This window comes from Manduca sexta, unplaced genomic scaffold, assembly GCF_014839805.1.
Source record: "Manduca sexta isolate Smith_Timp_Sample1 unplaced genomic scaffold, JHU_Msex_v1.0 HiC_scaffold_28, whole genome shotgun sequence".
NCBI classification, from domain to species: Eukaryota; Metazoa; Arthropoda; class Insecta; order Lepidoptera; family Sphingidae; genus Manduca; species Manduca sexta.
The window spans coordinates 443,290-463,988 of record NW_023593800.1 but is presented as its reverse complement, the minus strand read 5'-3'; the positions used below and the strand labels follow the sequence as shown (position 1 = coordinate 463,988).

At 34.6% G+C, this 20,699-nt stretch overlaps 2 protein-coding genes across 4 annotated transcripts; one reads left to right on the top strand and one right to left on the bottom strand.

Moving 5' to 3' along the window:
- Positions 1-272: 272 nt before the first annotated feature.
- LOC115447198 (cytochrome b5 type B-like) lies at positions 273-7,609 on the top strand. 2 transcript variants are annotated; one of them, XM_037446253.1, is made up of 9 exons: positions 279-607; positions 963-1,051; positions 1,463-1,531; positions 1,820-1,852; positions 3,524-3,559; positions 3,637-3,702; positions 4,129-4,218; positions 5,155-5,181; positions 5,771-7,609. In XM_037446253.1, the coding sequence occupies exons 1-9, from the start codon at positions 500-502 to the stop codon at positions 5,847-5,849; spliced, it is 597 nt and encodes a 198-aa protein (XP_037302150.1). In that variant the 5' UTR covers positions 279-499; the 3' UTR covers positions 5,850-7,609. The 2 variants fall into 2 exon arrangements, with proteins under 2 accessions (XP_037302151.1, XP_037302150.1); XM_037446254.1 differs by lacking the exons at positions 5,155-5,181; positions 5,771-7,609 and adding an exon at positions 5,220-5,280 and having other exon boundaries at positions 273-607.
- LOC119192442 (alkaline phosphatase, tissue-nonspecific isozyme-like) lies at positions 7,204-19,258 on the bottom strand. Of its 2 annotated transcripts, none has more exons than XM_037446251.1 (9): positions 19,126-19,258; positions 16,070-16,272; positions 15,305-15,497; positions 14,693-14,856; positions 13,485-13,698; positions 11,313-11,446; positions 9,826-10,024; positions 8,968-9,198; positions 7,204-8,823 (listed from the first exon to the last, which is right to left on the bottom strand). In XM_037446251.1, exons 1-9 carry the CDS (start codon positions 19,184-19,186, stop codon positions 8,645-8,647), a joined length of 1,578 nt encoding a protein of 525 aa, XP_037302148.1. In that variant the 5' UTR covers positions 19,187-19,258; the 3' UTR covers positions 7,204-8,644. The 2 variants fall into 2 exon arrangements, with proteins under 2 accessions (XP_037302148.1, XP_037302149.1); XM_037446252.1 differs by lacking the exon at positions 19,126-19,258 and adding an exon at positions 18,077-18,670.
- Between the last annotated feature and the right edge of the window lie 1,441 nt (positions 19,259-20,699).

Genomic DNA, 20,699 nt, shown 5'->3' with positions numbered 1-20,699 from the left:
CAGCCATTAGCAAGAACTAATCTCATTATTTATTTTAGAAAAACAGTAATAACTAATATTTTTTAAATGTAAACAATATTTGAGGTTATGTTTACCATGTTTTGTCCAATGACGTATGATTATATGCAGTAATAAAACGTTCACGATTCAGTCTAAAACGTACTTATATAAATAAAATACATAAAATTTTATAAAGACTATTTAATTATCTCATATTTTTCCTTGAAATTAATGTTATTAGTTAAAAATCTTTTTTTTATCCGTCTGTGGTAAAAAAACGTATTTTATTGATAATGTCAGCGGTTACGTAAAACGATAAAAATGATGCAACAATTGCGTCCTTGGGTATGTCAACTTCATCTGATTTTGACATTGAGTTTTGACTCTTGATTTGTCAATTTGACGAGCCTGCAGTTTCATAAAATATTTCGGCGTGTCTAAGACGGAAAAAATCCTAAATTTTAATACAGTGTTCAATTAAATAGTATCAGAAACAGACATGGCTAAAGTAATTACGCTCGGCGAAGTAAAGAAGCACAATTCCGACAAGAGTGTATGGATGGTTATTCATAATGACGTTTATGATGTGACAAGTTTTTTGGAGGAGGTGAGAAAACCAATAGTTTTAACTTTCCATATAAAGTTTATTAAAAAGTTACAGTATGATATGATTAAGACAACGTTAAACCTATAAAATAGGTCATTCCAACGACTTATTCATAAAATCCTGCAAGGAAAGTAGGTGGATTATTAGGTATCTACATAATATTCTATTCGTAGTTTGCATCTAAGGAAACTGGCGAGTTTATATTTTTCGTTGTATCTTGAATCCATTTGAAATCAAATGCAAGCTAAGTGCTAAGTATTAAACTATTAATATGCAAATTTTCTTTTTGGATTATTTCAAAATGATTTTGTATAAGTTACTGAAGTTTGCAAATAGTTTTATAAATACCTTATAGCATCCAGGTGGCCCGGAATCCTTATTGGAGGTGGCTGGAGAGGATGCCACAGGACCCTTTGAAGATGTTGGACACAGTGCAGACGCCAGGTTTGGAAACACACATAATTATATTTAATGAAAATAATTCATTTATTTCAGAAATTAAACATTCCATAGTGTAATATTAGTATCATAATAACAAAATATGTACTTATTACCTTATGTTAGTATATGATGCAATCTGCTCAGAAAATTAATTAGAGGACAATCTTATTTTTTGGCAATGACAAAAAAGACTGTTAGTATTGATTATTATTAAATTAACTTTTCCCAGATAATACTACAAGTATGTCATTTTCATATGAACCTTAAAAAGTTCAAAGGATTTTTATTTTACTTTAAATACTCAGTTTCTCAATTAAACAGAACATCAAATTATAAAGTACAATACTGCAAAATAAAGTGCTGCATTGGTAAAGGATTTATCAAGTTTTAATAATATATGTTAACTTGTTACAGAGAACTCTTGAAAAAATACAAAATTGGCACGCTACCTCCCTCAGAACGCACAAAGGATGTGGATAGTTGGTAAGTAAAAGAAAATTTAACTAATAGATGAATTTTGGATGTTTGTGGATGAATTCTGCACACAGATAGATCATTAATGCAAGATTCTAATTAAGAAAAGTATAAGTGGGACTTTCATATCAGAAAAAATCTTCATACATGTGGCATCGGAAAACCAAGCCACATCTATATTGTATTATAATAATTTTAATTGCCCAATTAGACACTAGTATTATTGATAATAAAGTCCATGCAAGGTTGCAATTGTTAGCTATGAGTGTAATAATAAGCATAACCAATTGTTTTCAGTTGTAGAGTGAAATCTAAGTGGAAAAAATCAAGGTTATTGTTTCACTTTCAGTATTTTTAGAATGTATCAACTAGTAATGAATATTATAATTAATCACTACACTGAAAGTCGACATTGGACGTAAGATCTACGAAACAACCATGACCATTCCACTCACTTCTCTGTAGTGGCAGGGATAATGTGTTTTACCTGTGACTAAACAAAATAGGTCCATAGTTATATAAAGTGATTGACTTTTTGTAAATGTCTTAGCACTTAAGTTACGTATGTATTTGGTGTAATACAACTTCCTTAATTTCATTGTGTAGTACCTAGTCTTTATAGTCATAATTTGGACAGATTAAGTGGCTTATGAAATATGTTATTTGAATAGAGGTTAATTGTATGCTCTTCTAGTATCTGATCTGGTTATAGGTGAGAGATAATGGTAAACAGTGAACAAGTAATTTCATACGGCCATTTTAGTACATGAACCGCATGTTCGTAAATAGTAGGTAATTAGGACATTTATTTACTAAAATCGTGTTTCACATTTTATTTCTTCATTTAACGATGGACGCCTGTTCATGCGGGCAAGTTTGAAACATTGTTGTTAATTAATTAGGACATTCTTATTATCGCAGAGTAATACGTGTCTATAATCGTTACATGGTCATTTTTATGCAATTTCTATTTTGGATCAGTTATTGGGATTTTTCTTTATTAAATTTCGCAATCTTCGTTTGCGCGTGAGCAAATTATGTTTAGAAATTTTATTGGAGTGGCAACAGCCGCAGGCGTATTTACTGTTCTATATTACAGCTTTAGTTTCATCTTTTGTCAACATATTTTAGCGTAACGAGATATCTAATTTTAGATGTTATCTATTTCATGTTTGTTGTATGTAAAGGTTTATCCACACTACGCTTTATATTTAAATAAATAAATTACATGTCATAATTTTCATATAGGTTTATGCGTCTCAAACGCAACTAACACCCGTATTCAAAAACAATACTTTGAGAACCCACGGTGTGCCCGAACGCATTGTGTGTAATTTCATAGTTTCTCTTTGGTATCGTTCACTTTCGTTTATCTGACAGCCAAATGAAATTAATGTACGCAACGAAATAGATTTTACGGTTTATTTGTCTGTTTTTTTTTGTTTCGTCGTAAAACATTCATTCATTGATAGAACGAACGTATGAAGACGAAACAAATAAAAGGAAGATGATACAGAAAATTTCGTAACAACTTTCGTTACGCGTATTTATTTTAATACATACTTAAGTAGCGTTTGTGAATACTGATCTAAGACGAAATTTCCTCGATGCAATCTGATCAATTAAATATTAAATTATTAGAAGGTACTCGAAAGAAAAAGACGCACAGGGACCGCGCGTATAAAAGCCCACGTCACTGCGTTTATAGAAAGTCGTGTGTAAGACTTAATATAATTATAAAATAATTAAGTCTAATTATATTTTTTTTGTGGATAGATATTAGATGTAGAAGTTTATTAGAAGGGTTCACTATCTAAGTAATTAATGTCCACATTGAACTTCAGTATTAAGTTTTATTTTATATAATTTATTGATTGCTCAGTAGGAATATTTAGGTTAGTAATTATAATAAAATAATATGTTAATGTAGAATATCTGGTAGAGTAGGTGGTTAATGTTATAAAATATATTTAAATATTTTTTCAAATTTGAAATCTACAGATCGGAGACCGTTTGTGTGCCATGCGAAGCTTTGAGGTTTTTTTTTTTCCATTAAGTACTTATTAAAAATCGTTAACATCATTTTTAAAGCGCTTAATTTATTTTATATTCAGTACCGGACATGGAAAGGAATCCAAGGAAAGTAAATCCTGGCGGACGTACGATGGATCTTCCGGAAGGTCCGGTATTTCTATATTTTTATTTTTTTAATATGAAGTACATTTTTGAGTTAGGGTCATATTAACATAATAGCTACGCCAAAGTTAACATTTTATTTCAACAATTTTAATTTAGTTATCTTAGATGAAAATTTTTGCATTTAGATATCTACCTGTATTTTTTGTTCCGTATCAAATCAAATATAAAATTGGTTATATAGAAACTACAAACCATAGAATTACCGAAATTCTGCAAAGATTTAAATATAAGAAAACAATGCAATCCGCATAACACCTTGTTTGAAGCACGCGTATCTTCATAGCTAAGTGTAATGATTGATTAATAGTAATCTGTTTTTTTTTGTCCAAATAAATAAAGAAGCATTCGTTGGAACCTTTTTTAGGGCTGACCTTTATGAGATAAATAGTGCATATTCTGTCCCACAGTCGACACGTCACGCCAAAGTCTAACTACAAACCTCCGACCAGCCCTAGAGTCGAAAAGAGAGTGCAAACAATAGTTGTGCCCCGAGAAAGGTTTATTTTTATTTTGTTTCTGTATTTTGGTACTATCATTATATGAAACAGATTATATCTTAGGGTCTTTTTGCTCAGCGTTTTTATATGAGCTCTCGACTCTACGCGCGTTTTGAGAACGCACAAGCTGGGTGTGTATTCGCCCTAAGGCGCGTTTCTCGTTTGTAAAATGAGAATCGCTCGCAAGACGAAACCCGTGAAATAAGATTTAATAATATGCAGGTTTATCAATGTTGTAAAACAGTTAAAAAGTAATACAGTTTAGATAATATAGACCATACTTATTATGATAGATATGATAAAAATATTACGAAATATATCCAATAAAATCGAAATTGTGCAAAGAACTTAGTTATGTAAAAAGTTCTTGTGTGGTCTTAGCAAGTATTTTTTATCGTCGAAATATTAATGTGGTACAGTCGTGGCAACGAGTGCTATGTACTGTCTCAGAAAAAATGCGTGAAGCAGATTTACTGTTCCGTGCGATTCGTGAGATTTCCGTGGACCTATGTCGCTTACCATCAGGCTAGGCCTGCTTAATTATTTAATAATTTAAATTATGAGTGGCTCCTTTTTAGAAGCACTTAAGTGCCCATTAAAGCAGTGTCATAACTATACCATAAATTTATAATTTTTAACAGAAATACTCGTAATCTGTTTAGATTTTTTCCCGGCGATTTTTATGTTCTAATACACTTAACTTAGTAAATCTTATATTACAAGATATTGAAGCCCCCTTAAGCTTGGAGCCTGTGACGTATTGTCCGTCATACCATCTTATAAATAAGTATTTAGGAATGTATTAAGGAATATAATAGGATATGTAATAAGCATTTGCCATTTTTGCTCACCGCCGCTACCACATAAAAAATAGATACCTATATATGTATCATGCGAGGTTTTAAGGCCATTGATAATATTTTTTGTTGTCCAAAGACGGCCGAGAGGACCTCCCTGCGGCAGGTAATTGGTTTCGTACTAACGTGTTTGCTTGTTCCAAGGCGTCGGGGGAGGCCACCGGCGCACCCTCCACGCCCCAGGTTCTAGATTTATTCAGTATTTAGTGTATTTTGGGTAGACCTAGATTGGAGAAACAAGATTTCGTAAAGTACATATTGTATGAATCAATTTTTCTTACGTGGTGTGGATACCTAAACTGATATTTGTAGAAAGGAAATAATTATTTATAGACTAGTTTAAAAAATCTTAAATAGATACATTTTAGGTACCTCCGTTTTGTGTTTAGGTAAATTATAATTAAATATACAATTTCGAAAAGGGCACATGTCCGAAAATGTAAAAAGTTCAGGAAATTGATTTTTTTAAAAGTACTGTAAAAAATAACTTATTTTTGGGTTCAATAAGCAATAAAAAATTACAGAAGTTTTATTGTTATTTGTTATTATATATACATCTCCAGATTTAGATCTAGATATTATGTTTAGATATTAGATGTGTGTTTTCGAAATTGTATATTCAATTATTGGTTGTTGCGTATTGACTGACTGTACAAATACCAAGAGCTACTATTCAATAATTACTTTTTTTCCAGTTCCAACTTGAAATGGGCGATATTAGCCCTGGCCGGTGCGGTGGTCATCGGCATAGCACTTAAAAAGTACCTGAGTTAAGCCGAATGAAGCAAATACTCGCGTGGGTCCAAGCTCTGGAGTCGAAACTGGTTGGAACCAGTGTAGGCTGTAAGCCATATAAACATGTAGAGGTGTAGTACTATGACAGTTATTTGTGTATTAGTATGTGCCTACTATGTATCGCAATAAAATTCTTGTTATTGTCTGGAATGCTTTGTAAGTGTTAGTAGTAAAACATTATTAAAAATGTGTACCAAAAAATTAAACTGGTGAGGAATTTGATATAGAAGGGCAAGTCTTGCAGATTTTTTTTATTGGCATAGGTATTGTGGAAGGATTATGTTCTAAAAAGTTAGATAATGGTAAACCTGTGTAATAGGTGATGTTATCGTCTTAAATATTCAAATTTCATTCCTACTTATTAAATGTTGTACTCATATTTATAATCGTGTAGTAAAATGTTTGTTGAGTCTTCGGACTCCTTGCCAGAGGTACTCTATGATGCCTGTGATGAATATTAAAAAAAGCCTCAAAAAGTCTAAAATACTCACTTAAATATTATATTGGCTTCCGAGTGTCAGTGACTAAAAAGCTTGTAAAGGCATTCCATAACTTATTTATGTATAATATAAAAAATCCTGCCTGCCTCTTATGTTTATTTGTGATAAATGGTGCATATTATAATCTATACTAATTTATAGAGGAAATGTTTGAGTAAGTAGATTTGTAGCTAATCTCTAAAACTACTGAGCCAATTTTGAAAATTCTTTCAAAATCAGCTTAGTATATTTACCACTCAAAATATAACTGTAGGAAACAGCTTATATTTTTATGTATATTTTTTCTTAGAATAGAGTCGCTTTTCCACCATATAGAGACTTTCCCGTCCTCACAACCTCCACTAAAACTCCTGTAAGCCAGGATCAGCATTGGCATGCATTTAATGTCACTAATAAGAAACTACATTACCCCCGTTATAGGCTACTTTTATCCCGGGAAAATATTTATTCCAGAAAAACTCACGCAGACCGAACCGCGGGAAAAATAGTTATATAATTTGAAAAACGCAATAGCGTTCATATAAGTTTTAAATTGAATTTAGAATGATTATGATTGTAATGGCGTTAGATGTTTTTACTCATGGATGTATCGATTTTGAACCTTATATACAGACAATAGGTGCTAACCAATATTGTACAAAACAGGATTTTGTTGTGATATAATTTATATTGTTTTTATTGTTATTTAATTTTTCATCTTATACAATAAAATTGTTTATATGTAAATGTATCATTTTATACTTACTGTCACCTTAATTATATAGGAAAAACGATACCCAGAATAATGCGAGTAATATTTTAAAATGACTCAGGAAGTAATAAAATAAAACTAATATAATTGTAATAATTTATTTTGTAAATACACAATAAATAGTGATAATTGACAATATAATAAAACAAATTATTGGACATTATTCGTGTAAAAACTATTTACCCGTAAGTGGATTAAATACATGTAGGAACTTAGGACTGGCTTGGTGGCGTTGTATTGTGTGAGTCGAACCACTGCCTTCAGGTTCCGAGTTCGGATTCCAGTAAAAACAGTGATAAGGGGTTTTCGGCTCACTATTGGTCCAATCTGGAATTTGTGCCGTTTGGTGATAATGTCGCCCTATCACATCATGGGTCGGAACACACTTAGCTATAGTGGGTGGTCTGATTGCACCTCTGCCTACTACTTACTCCAAATTACATCTTGTCAAAAAATATATAAAATAAATTCTAAAAAAATATATTACTTTGTTTTCATTATCAAACACTATTAGATGCTAGACAAAGTGACAATGTCTTACATCCAAGCAAACTCACAATATAATTCAACAAAATTTTACTAATGCATAAATAAATACACATTGCAACTTATTTTTAAACATTTAAGGTGTCAACATAATTATTAAAAAAATATAAAAATAAAATATAATCGAGAGAAAATTATAAATATACTGAAAACCGGTTATAACGAAATTGAAGGGACCACCTTATCTGGACGCTATATCCGAGTCGTAATCGATACTCTTTTATTAAACACGTATTTACCAAGATTTCGCCCTTTACAATCGACTTCAATAAACCATCCCAATTTCAATCATTAATTCGATCCCGAGAATTAATCAATCAAAATAACTCATATATGTATAAGCATTTAAAAAAACTGTTCTCATTGGTCATTGTTTTGGATAGATCGAAAAAAGGAATCAAGTTTGTTTATTGAAAATGGCGGTTAATCGTTTTAACCGATTTCTTTATAACCGGTTTATACTGTTTAATATTGAGATTTTTGTAATATATTATATATTCAGAGATATAACAGAACTGCCTATTAGTCAAGAGAATATTCCTATTAAATGTCATATTATTATATGAATTTGTTCATTGCAATTTCTACTAAATCACTACATAGTATAAAACAAAGTCGCTTTCTCTGTCCGTATGTCCCTTTGTATGCTTAAATCTTTGAAACTACGCAACGGAAGATGCGTTTTTTTTTAATAGATAGAGTGATTCAAGAGGAAGGTTTATATGTATAATAATAACATCCATTAAATAGTCAGCATTGCACCCGTGCGAAGCCGGGGCGGGTCGCTAGTATTTATATAAAAACACATACTCCATTCGTGTTAAATAGATGGGAATAATAAATCCCATTATGGGATTCTAGTTCAATCACAAAAGTATGAAAATCTGACGAGATTTTTATTTAGTCTTATTCAAAATTGGTTCTTATTTTCTATTTCTTAAACGCGTAAAGCATTCATACTAGTACTACAACATACGTTATAAAAACATTTGTATAACAATAAACGCTAGTATAATTGTGTATAAGATGAGTGTGTTTGTGTGTGCGTGTGCACCGCTGCACACACCCGCCGTGTCGCCCACGTGTGCGGCGCAGCACACCGCGTGATACACATAGTGCTGCTCGTGGACGCCCGTGAACAGGTGAGCGTGGGGACCTGGAATACTTCTTGTCTTACTTTGCAATTTAGTGCTGGATACCAATACCAATAGTATCAACTATTTATAGGTCGTATCGCTTACCATCAGGCGAAAATCAAGCACGTCTCGTCAATCAAAACAATAAAAAAACTTATAAATACCTGTCGCATAAATAGCCACGTCCCCACCACCATGACTATTCTCGTCAAGTATGATGCCGGCTGGCTGCTTGTAGTCGAATCTCGTCGCGACGAGTATACTCGGCTCGTCTCGCGCGATCTTAGTCCCGTTCTCGTCGCTCACAACGTGGTAGTGCAGGGCGTCGGGCCCCCCAGTACCGTACGACAGTGTAGTGTAATTTTTACCGTCGTATGGTGACTTTTGAGCTATGCCTGAAGATTTATAACAAATTGAAACTCAGAAGGGTTTACTTATATCGGTAGAAGGTTTAAGTTCAAGTTTCAAAACGTCACATTCTTTTGTTATGAGTTTTAAAATAACTCAAGTTTCAAAGCGCTGGCTCATTATTATAAGGTCCTATGTTTTCACTTATGTTGCAAAAGCGAGATTAAACATTTTCATGTTAGTAAAAATTAGAAAAGACAATTTTTAAAAGACAACAATTCATGGTTTCGCCTCTATTTTATGTTTCAGGATTATTTTAAATTTTCAGTTTGTTTGCCACCGACATGAGTTCTGTCTGTGCACTCTCTCGTTCACTCTCATAGTACGGAGACGGCAATCCGACATGACCGTAGAGAGATCAGGCGCAGGACCAACGGCTTTACGTGCTCTCCGAGGCACAGGAGTATCACACCGCCAACGTCTTAACTCCGAGCTACGATTGAGTATATTTTTGGAAAAACCCAGTCGCAAATATTTTGCCCGACCCGGGATTCGAACCCAGGACCTCAGCGCGGGAGTCGTACTCATAGCGTGTACAAATACAACTACACCACTAATGCAGTCGAAATTGCCTATGGAGGCACTGCATGCCCCCACAAATAAACCTTGCTTACCGGTAATATCAGAGTCCCTTAGCGGGTACCCGTTAATAGACAGCGTGTGTCCATGATCGCTGGTCACTAGGATCAGGGTGTTCTTGGGGTCTGTCACCCGCAAGGCCAGCTGCACCGCATTCTCCATCTCTGCTGCTTCGTTCAGAGCTCTCTTGGCCCAGCCGCGGTGGTGAGCCATGTCTATGTTGCCACCTTCCACCTGCAATATATCGCTGGGTCACTATTACAAGGGTCTATGTAATTTTTGTACAAATAGCTTTATGTATATTACGTGATTCTTTGTCTTTTTTAAGTAAAAAAATCTGATAATCCCAAAGATAAATAAAGGGGGAACCATAAAATTGACTTTTTAAATTAAAAAAATAAAAAATATTCTCCTTTTTCCTACACAAGTATCTTTTTGTTTGTACATTGTAACTGCTCCAAAAAATAGCAAAAATTAACATAGGTCCTTGTAATATTAAGCCAGTAATATCTAGCTCATGTCATTATCTTTGAAGGTATAAAGGAGATAAGTCATTTCCCGAGATTATTTTTATCCTACGTTGTGGGATGTAAACTCTGGCTCAAATTCCCATACTGGGAAATCGAAGCGTACTTTTTGATTCATGTGTAAAATTTTCGACTCAGGGACAGGACAGGGACTCAAACCCAACACACTTCAAGTTTTAAAGTAAAATAAAAAAAGTTTAATTTTAGAACAAATTATAAGTGTATCAATAAAAAGATATTTAAAATTTACACACCCTGATAGCACTAAGAAATTCGTTGCAGCGACAACATCCCCTCCAAACATAAATACACTCACACACATACCATATTCGCACTAAACTACAAAATATCAGAAAAGTAAAACAAAGATTTTTGAAAAAAAAAAAATTTTTTTTGCTGATGGTTGATTTTTGGCACAGTGTTAGTAGAAGTAAAGGAAAGTATTTCATATGTGGTTTTTTGGCACAATGTTAGTAGAGGTAAAGACCAATATTTGGTATGTGGTTACATTCATTAACACATTCAAAATGACCTTGTATACCAGGCACCTTCCCAGCTTACCGAAATTGTAAACAAATGAATGCACTGTTTATCAAATTACGTTGGATTTGTTTTAATCCTAACGTAAATATTATTATAAGGTGAATTGATACCCACATGAATACCATACTTTATGTAACATGGTGCAATATAGAGTAAAATATTTGTATTTGCAAGTGCTTTATACTCTGAGCTGTACTGAGTGTTCACCTTGTACTAAAAATGTAAAAAATCTACCCACTCTTTATTGCATAACGTAAAGGAGCGAGTCCACTTAATTTATACGCTAGGGTTGTGACTTTTATAATTTACACTATCAACAAGAACCCTACAATGTTAAGAGAAATGATTTCTACTGCCCATGAACATTGAGTCCTTTACTAAATGGAATAAACACATTTAATTAAATGTGGAAAACACCCCTGAAAAGGAAAAAAAGCGTATTTAGTACTTGCCATAAGATAATATCCATTCTGGTCCGAGGATAGAACTTTTATGGCGGCTTCCACCATATCAGTGAGCGAGGGCATTCCCTCATCACGTTTGTTCCTCTCGTCTTCATACTTCAGGTGACCGTTGGCAAATATACCTGAAAATAATATGCAGTTTGTGATGTATTGATAATAAAGATTACCACAGCCCAACGGTAACGCAACACTGGGACGTTAGCGGCGCAGGGCGGACGTCTCCGGTGTGCTGTGCTGTACTTACTGTTTAATTTGTTGTTTTATTCTACAACCCAAGAACACATAAACTGTAGAACATCACACAGTTCAAAATCTCGCCTATAAAGATATCAAAATTAGATTTTCCTATGAAAATAACAGTTGCCTCAACCAAATTGGTAAACTGTTGTAGTTAGCAGTTACTGCTACTAAAAAGCTAAAACAATCAACAATTGACTAATTGCCAGTTGCGGCAGCTAAATTGATTTGTTGCCTTGCTTTGTGATAAAAAATTTGGAGTGATGTCATTATACTATGGTCAATTGCGGTTTTTACAATCAGCCGAAAGGCTTGTCTTCCCGCGTCATTGATTTGTAAAAATAAGCTAATACTAGTTACACACCGAGTCAGTGAACGAAAAGTAAACCCACAGAACTATGTTGCGCCAGAAATAGGCCAAACTGACAAACATTTCTTTTTAAGTCAGTAAAAATGATGTTTATGTTATTTTGTTTAATCTTTCAATACTCATCTATCTGCGCGAATATTTAGCGTAGGTGCAAGCAGTTTATTTATCAGCCGAATCAGCTTGATTCGTCATGCTATGTATAAAAGTACAGCGAGAAAATTATCGCACGGGCACGTGACCTGAAGCTCTCTTGCTATAGACGTTTGTAATGATGAATTAAATAACATTGCGTATGAAAGCACGAATGCGATCGTCTTCAGGGCCGGATTCGTGTGAGTTCCACGGTCGCAAGGCCGTAGCTAGAGGGGGGCATTGTGGGGCAATGCCCTACCTTAAAATACTAATGCCCTACCTTAATAGTCAACTAAATTATACATAAATACTCAATCAAAATATATGGAGCAGCGGGTTTTTTATTTCACGATTTGGAAGTTGGTCCCATAGTAAGAGTTAGTCGTATTACCCCTTTCGGGATTTAAGGGCATTTTGTTACAATCTGTATATTATTACCCTAACAATTACGTAAGTATTGACCTGACTTATTCAAGTTCACAAGTCAAGAAAGCTAAAAATCGATTAACCAGATCAGATTTAGTAACATTTTTACTTCCGCCCTATCTGTAACCACAGCTGCCCTTATATTCAAGTCTAGCTACGGCCCTGCAGGGTCGTTGTACAAACTGCTTTATTCAGTTAGAATTAAATATATACATGAGAGAGTAGACACTGAAGGCAATTTTTTTAATTGTCATATAAAAATTATCCATAAAATAAAGTATATAAATAATCAGCCCTGTATTATATACTGTCCCACTGCTGGACACGGTCCTTCTCTATTACTGAGCGATTAGGCCTTAGTCTACTGCGCTGGCGTAGTGCGGGTTGGTAGATTACACATCCTCGAAATCTCTATAGAGAACTTCTCAGGTATGCAGGTTTCCTCACGATATTTTCCTTCACCGTTAAAGCAAGCGATGATTCACAAAGAATACACATATAATTTTAGAAAAGTCAGAGGTGTTTGCACTTGAATTTGAATTCATGAATTGACAGACACCCATTTCAGCAGTCCGTTCCACAACCAACTAGGCTATAGTGGGTATTCTATTAAAATCATCTGAGTTACACTGTTTGGATTTTTAAGCTCATGTTGTAGTGTAGTTAGTATACAGTAATTTTTACATTGCGTTCCAAATGAAACCACATATCTTGCCAGGCCGGGATTTGAACACGAGACCTCAGATCGGAAGTCATACTGCGCATGTAATACAACTACGCTATCGAGACAGTAAATATGTAGTACAGTGAAAACCGGTTATATCGACATCGAAGGGATCGCCGAATCTGGATGGTATATCCGATAGTTGTTATAAACAATTTTTATATGCATTTAAAGAGACCTTACTATTTAATCGCTATAACCGGTGCGTCGCTATAACCGGTGTCGTTATAAACGGTATTTACAATGCATAAAATAAATTCCTAATATTTACCTAATAGGTAGTCCGTGTTCTGATGATCTATCTCTTTAAGTTCCCTGGTATTTTTGACGTAGCTGTACTTCAAATTTCTCTTCTCTTTATCCTGGATGTACACTTCCGTGAGATTCCTGTTGTCTCTCCGTCTGCAGGACCAGGTGTCGTACGGATCCTCCTTCGTGTTAGTAGAGTTAGTCTCGAGGACTTGCCTTCCACCACCTAATATTACCTAAAAATTGATATTATATCGAGATAGGTAAAAAATATAAATAAGATATCAGTTCATACATACATGATATAATAGTGTTGATCTCACACATACAAGCTACGAAATAATAGAAAGCTGTGTGCGAAGAATTTCCTACGAAGTATTTTCAATATAATACATTTATTTTATATTATGTAAGTTATTTGTGCAAGCCAACTATTGTATGAAAATAAACATCTATACTGTTTTATTTTCTGAAATACAGAATTATTATCAATAAAAAAACGGAATCTCTTATCAGTTGGTTTTTATGATTGGGATATTAAAACTATTAGACGGGTTTCTCCCGATACGATAATAGATGTACTATACGTAACAAATTGAGTGCATATAAAAAAAAATGTACGATCTAAATTGTCACAGACAATTCTTGTCCGTCACGCAATGACACCGCGCTCAACTGTCAATTGGATTCATTTAGCTATAGTTCTGAGGCTATAGTATAGATATCATAGGCGCTCTCGGTTGGAGGGGGCAGGGAGGGGGAAAGGGAGTGCAGTTGCCCGGAGGTTTTTATACTTTTTGGATATATGGGGTAGTAAATAAGCGGCGATAGCCTAGTTGGGTGTGGAACGGACTGCCAAGACGAATGTCCGCAGGTTCAAATCCCAAGGGCACACACCTCTGACTTTTCTAAAAACTCATGTGTGTATTCTTTGTGAATTTATCGTTCGCTTTAACGGTGAAGGAAAACATCGTGAGGAAACCTGCACATCTGAGAAGTTCTCTATAGGAATTCGAAGGTGTGTGAAGTCTACCAATCCGCACTAGGCCAGCGTGGTGGACTAAGGTCTAATCCCACTCAGTAGTAGAGAAGGCCCGTGCTCAGCAGTGGGCAAGTATATAATACGGGGCTGATATTATTATTAAAGGGCGCGCAGCTATGCTATCAAACTATATACAAAAAAAATTAACATCCCCTTCCCACTGGAGCAAATGCTCACCAAATACTCACATGAAGGTCCCTCCCCGGCCAGTCCTCGACCAACTGTCGCGCAATATCCTTACATTCGGCAGCGTCCTGAGGCATCGTGGCCTCGCACTCCCATTTCCGGTAAGCGCTGTGTGCGTACAGTCCGCTAGGGGTCGCGTGCGTCACTCGGGTTGTTGTTACTAGACCTGGAGACGAAGACGCTCTTTGAACGAGGATATCTTCAACCCGACATAATTACGGTATGGTATATGGCAAGGAATGGTAAGTAAAGTGGTGTCCACATAGATCATGAGAAGTACCTGTTGCCTGAATCCATTACAATGACAATATTTTTTATTCAATAGTGCAACAGACAAGAGCGTCGCCAGCCGATAACGCGGGGGGGGGGGGGGGGCAGTTAATACGGAGAATGAGAAAAGTAAGAATTGTAAGTAAAGTCGAGAGCACATGTTCCTCCCATAATGCTCTTCCCCCGCTTGAACAATAACATAGAGCAGATCGTAATTGAGAGTACGGAATATAAGGAATGGAATTTGTGAATTCATTCGAGTTTTAGAACTTCTAGGGACAGGGGGGGGGGGACAACTGCCCCTCTTTTAGCAACAGATAAGATTACTATTAAACATCTCTTACCAGCTCTCCTACCAGCCTTGAGAAACTGCGCAGCTAGGGAGTCTAGCCTCGCAGCGGGCTTGAGTGAGGCGGCACAGTCCCCACGCTCCACGGTGGCGTCAACCCCCACCGTCTCCTGGTTGACCTTCACACCAGAGAATAGCGCTGTGCCAGAACTCGCTGAATCTGGCACCATTTTATTCGCTGAGTACGTCTGGAATTATGATTTTATGTTAGGATTCGTTTTTCGTTGATGAGTTAATTTTTGGTACAAATACTAATATGCAGGCATATTGAATCCAGTGACAATACTTAACAGCTCTTTATTTAACGGCATTGAAATGTTATTATTCGATATGTCTGCTGTATTGGCAAGGCCATCTATGTCAAGCTAGACACTAGACCATCACAGCATTCATTTAAATATCATAAGATTACAATACAAACATGAATTTGCAACCTTTAATTTATCCCCCAATGGCAATTTTTGTGCGCTCGTTCCCTACAACGAAAGCTCGGGGGGACATTTGTCACGGTCTGAGGGACACAGTTAAGTGTGTATACCTCATGGTTGCCAATTCATTTTATGGACTATAGGGCTCGTGAAAATTTCCTGGCCTCATCCCCTTCTGTCCGAAGAGAGTTTTTTCTCCTCCCCCAGATATCACCTCATATTTTTCTCCAGGTCCATGTCACTAAGCCGGAATACCAGTATCCCATTCGCAGATTTTACCCGGTTTTGACTGCGAGATCCGATACAAAAAAAATCCTTTAATTTATAATTACCTTGAGTAATCCCGTAAATGGGAACTTCTCAAACGCCAGTCGATGAGACGCGCCACCCTTGTATATCCTGGTGGCAGTAACCGTGTTAATCCCCATGCCGTCGCCGACAAACAGGATCACATTCTTAGCAATATTGTTATTTATTTGGAGGGATAGACTTCCTTCGAACTCTTCTCTTGCGAGTTTCTTCCAGTATTCTTGATCTGGTGATGAAATACGGTGGTAAAAATAGTATGGTTGTAGTGGACTATGGATACTGAGTCAGAGATCTGGGGTTCGATTTTAATTTACGCAATTTACGGAGCTCGTTAATTATTTTAAAGTGGAATATTTATTTATTTATTTACACTTTCTTGTACACTAGAGACATAGATCATGGAACGAGATAAGGGAATACATTTGATGGTAGAAGATCGCTTTGAAGAAGTGAGAAATAAAACTATGTTATTAAGACCCATTCTACATGAGGAGATTTTCAAAAGTAACTATGAAGATATTCAATGTGTAAAATGACTTAATTGGTTACAAAACATCATGGGGAATGCTCAGTAAAGTTGATTAACCCTCCCAAGGCCAATAGAACCTGAATAAACCTTAGTCATAGATTTTAACAAAAATGCACATTACAAAATTTATAATATGACGTATAAAACTTTGATTACCTACATACAAATAGAGAGAGTTAAATACATACACTAAAAAATATCATCTTTCAACTATTAGATAAGACACCTTGCAGGAACTTGCATTCCTAATTCCTAAATATGATTTGTATTATGTGGGCATGGAAAATTGTACCCTATTGCACCTGATGGGGAGCAAAGCGGGGTCTAAATAGGGCATCAATGGATGAAAAATGGATTTATGTATTAACATATTATATATTTAAATATTATGAAAATTCACCAACACATGGTTAATCTCTAACTTTAAAACTTTAATTCCTTCTAGAAAAGGAAAGACATACTTCTTTTTTTTAAGTTACACTATCACTGTTTATAATGTTGTAAACAATCTATTTTGGTTTGAGGTTTTGTACCTACTATTTATTGTATTGTTTAAAGATATTGATATGGTAAGTAAAGTTTAAAAAATATAAAAATAACTTCAGATTATTAAAAATATTATTCAAATATTCAATCACTTATATGTACTTAATTAATGTACCTAATTTCAAGGTACATTAATTAAAGCAAGCATTCATTTTAACAATTCTATATCTAGTTCAAGAAGTACATAAACAGTTTGTGTAAAGAATTTTATGTTAAAGTGCCAGATAATTTAAGTGTTTAGTGTTGAAATTAACAAGGCATGTTTATTAGGTTAACACATGTTTCTTTAAGGTCAATTTACACACTATGCATGCATACTATTTAAAAATGTATGTATTATTAAATAGTATGGATTTTTTGTGAATTATCGCTTGCTCTAGCGGTGAAGGAAAACATCGTGAGGATACCTCCATACCTGAGAAGGAAAGAGACATAGGAATTTTGAGAGTTTATGAAGTCTACCAATCCGCACTAGAGCAGCATGGTGGACTAAGGCCTAATCCCTCTCAGTAGTAGAAGAGGCTTGTGACTATATATATATATATGGATCAACTTGTAACACAAGAATACAATACTGAAATGGTATATTTACTGAAGAAAGTTCTTGATAGTTACTAACAGCATCCCTACAAAGCTAAAATTTGCATTACAAACATGTAATTTCATTCACAAACTTGTTATTCCAGTCAGGTACAGTAATGAAGAATTTATAAAAGTAAAGGGAATAAAATATGCTATACACTGCACACTTATTTTTTTATTATTTGATCATATTTAATTTGATGACAACTGTTTTAAAATTAATAAGGAACATTCAATTCCGTTTTTTGGAGCCAAATATGAAATAAAGTAATAACTCCATACCAAAATAAATTTGTCAATGATTCCCTTGATATGCAAACATATTGCGTGGTTAAAAGAGGCTTTAATTAACAAGTAATATGGATAGACTTACTAACTGCATTTTGTATTGTTTGTTTGAATTATCTATGTTATCTTCTGATAACAAAACATTTGTGTTCTTATAACTTCCCTTCAAATCACACTGTTTATATACATTCTAGAATAAAATATTCAATGTATTTTTTAAAAGATTTCGAAAATGCGATACATATTGATTAATTAATAAAATCTAATAGTATAAAGTGAGAGTACAGTAAATGCTTTCCGCTGCAAGGTTTTTCGCTCCATGTCAGTAGTATATACTTAAGTACATAATAATATCAATTTGTTTCTATTGCCACATTTACACATTTTTAAAATTCTCTTTGGAGACAGTCTGAAGATATATTTAATTATTAAACTTAGTTTCAGGGCCACGGGGCCTTTAGTACTTATCATCTTGTGTTCATTTCGGTTTAATGCTTAGCATAATATTATAGCTGTTCATTCATATTTTCTTAAATAAAGTATTATTTTTATTGTACAGTACAAGCTTTTCTTTTTGTAGTAGGTATAATTTCAGGTTTAGTCAAATTTTAAATTGTGCCATTTTTTCACTTTTTATGTAATAAACACAAGTAAGTAAATAAACACTATCGCGATGTTATTTTGCTATGACGTTTGATTATTTGAATGATACCTACCTGTTACGTTTTGTTACCACGTTACGGTTTACATATATTTACAGTATTAACCCGTTCGATAAATTGTTTTCAAAGTATAATTTGAATTTAATTCTGAACAAATACTTAATACATCGTATAATTTAAAACATCGTGCCAATTATAAAGTAAAAAGACAAATATATTTTTTAAGTATTTTGTAAAAATTATAAAAATGTGAGTACTTTTAAATGACAGGTCAGGTTTTAGGAATTGAAAAAACAAAAAGTAACGTGACCATGAAATGCAATCTATTTCTATTTATTTTTAACAACAGTTTTGAAGTTATGAAACAATTTAATTTATGAGTTAGCTGTATAGAACAAAGTCCGAATATAATAATTAAACAAAAGGAAGGTGTAGGTTATAAATTTGTGTTTTATTTTTAAAGGTTACTTACCTTTTGGAAGTGTGCATTGCGCTGTCGTAAGAAATAAAATAAATAACACTCGACCAAACATCGCACTTTTTCCCGGTAAACTGACGTGACTGGCAGAGTGACTGGATCTAGCGGGCCAATCAGCAAAGTGGTCGCTTGATTATTGCGTACTGGGGTTGTAACATGAAAAATTATAACAATAGCATTGAACTCGAAAAAGTAATGCAAGGATATTATTTTAGCAGAGTAAAACTAAGGAACAATTTTATAATTTAAAAACAAAAACCGCTTAAACCTGTAATTCTATTAAAATAATTTCATATAACTACCATAATTAATAATAATACTGATCTAACACCTTGTGTACGGTGGTCGCTATCCGAGCGGATATAAAATATACCAGTACGGTGTACCACTAGCAAAATATTATTATGATGTTCCCCAACAATACGATTTGCTATGTATTTTTTAGCGTGTCGCATAGTGGAACTTCGCTTGGTATATTGCTGGACCATTACTTTTTAACCTTTCAGTGATGATTAAATTCGACGCGCAGCACTTCGGTTGCTTTCGGGTACCACCAGTAGACCGTTGATCATCGGTTATGAAGGTTTTTGCTAGACCGTTTTAGAGACCTTTAAGAAAAGAGTATTCTTACCTTCAAGGCCAGGCTTTGATATTTTTTATCGGCCTTAGAGGTTTGACTGACTTGGCGGCGTAGTTGTATTGCGTGCGCGCTACGACACGAATTTGTGGTCCCCGGTTCGAATCTCGGGTCGGACAAATTGATATAAGATTTTTCTACTATGTAAGCTTATTAGCCCGGAGTCTGGAGTTCCCGATGTGGAGATAGTGTCGCCCCCTATCACATCATGGGATGAAAAACACAATCCAAATTTGGGTGCTCAGGTTGCACTTTTGCCTACCTCTTCAAAGATAGACGTGATGTGTGTATTGAAGGTTTATGGGCGGCGGTGATTACTTAGTTACTTGCCCGTTTGCCGCCTCTACTATAAAAACACTCCTCTTGAGTTTCCTATGGTGAGAGCTTTCCAGAGGTTCAAGGAAAGAGGTATCCTAAGATTTTCAGTATATGCGGCATCGGTTATCAGTTACCTAATTGTTTTGTTATGCAAGTGTTTAAAATTTATTCAGTTTTAAATTAGATCAGTTAAGTAAGTAATATTCACATAATTCTTCATGGACTTTTGGAGAATTAAAAATGAACGGTCTTAACGCAGTTAGTCTTCGTGCAATTCTTCATGGACTTTTGGAGAATTAATAATGAACGGTCTTCCGTATTCACCGTAAATCATCGCTCTACTCGTTTCAAACTTAATTTAAAAAAAAAGTCACATTCAAAGAGCTGATTATTCAAAAGATAACAGGTATTTTCAGTATAAATTACATATGCAATTTAAAAATTACAGCATACAATTTTACAATTGATTATCAAATTATAATATAACGGATAAAAATCATCTATTGAAATCTCAGTCCTCAATGTAAGTGCATCAGCTGGTTTATGAAGGTGGGTTGTGGGACACGGGGTTCCGGGCTGTGTCCCGAAAACGATCGATCGGAGGTCCGGCCCT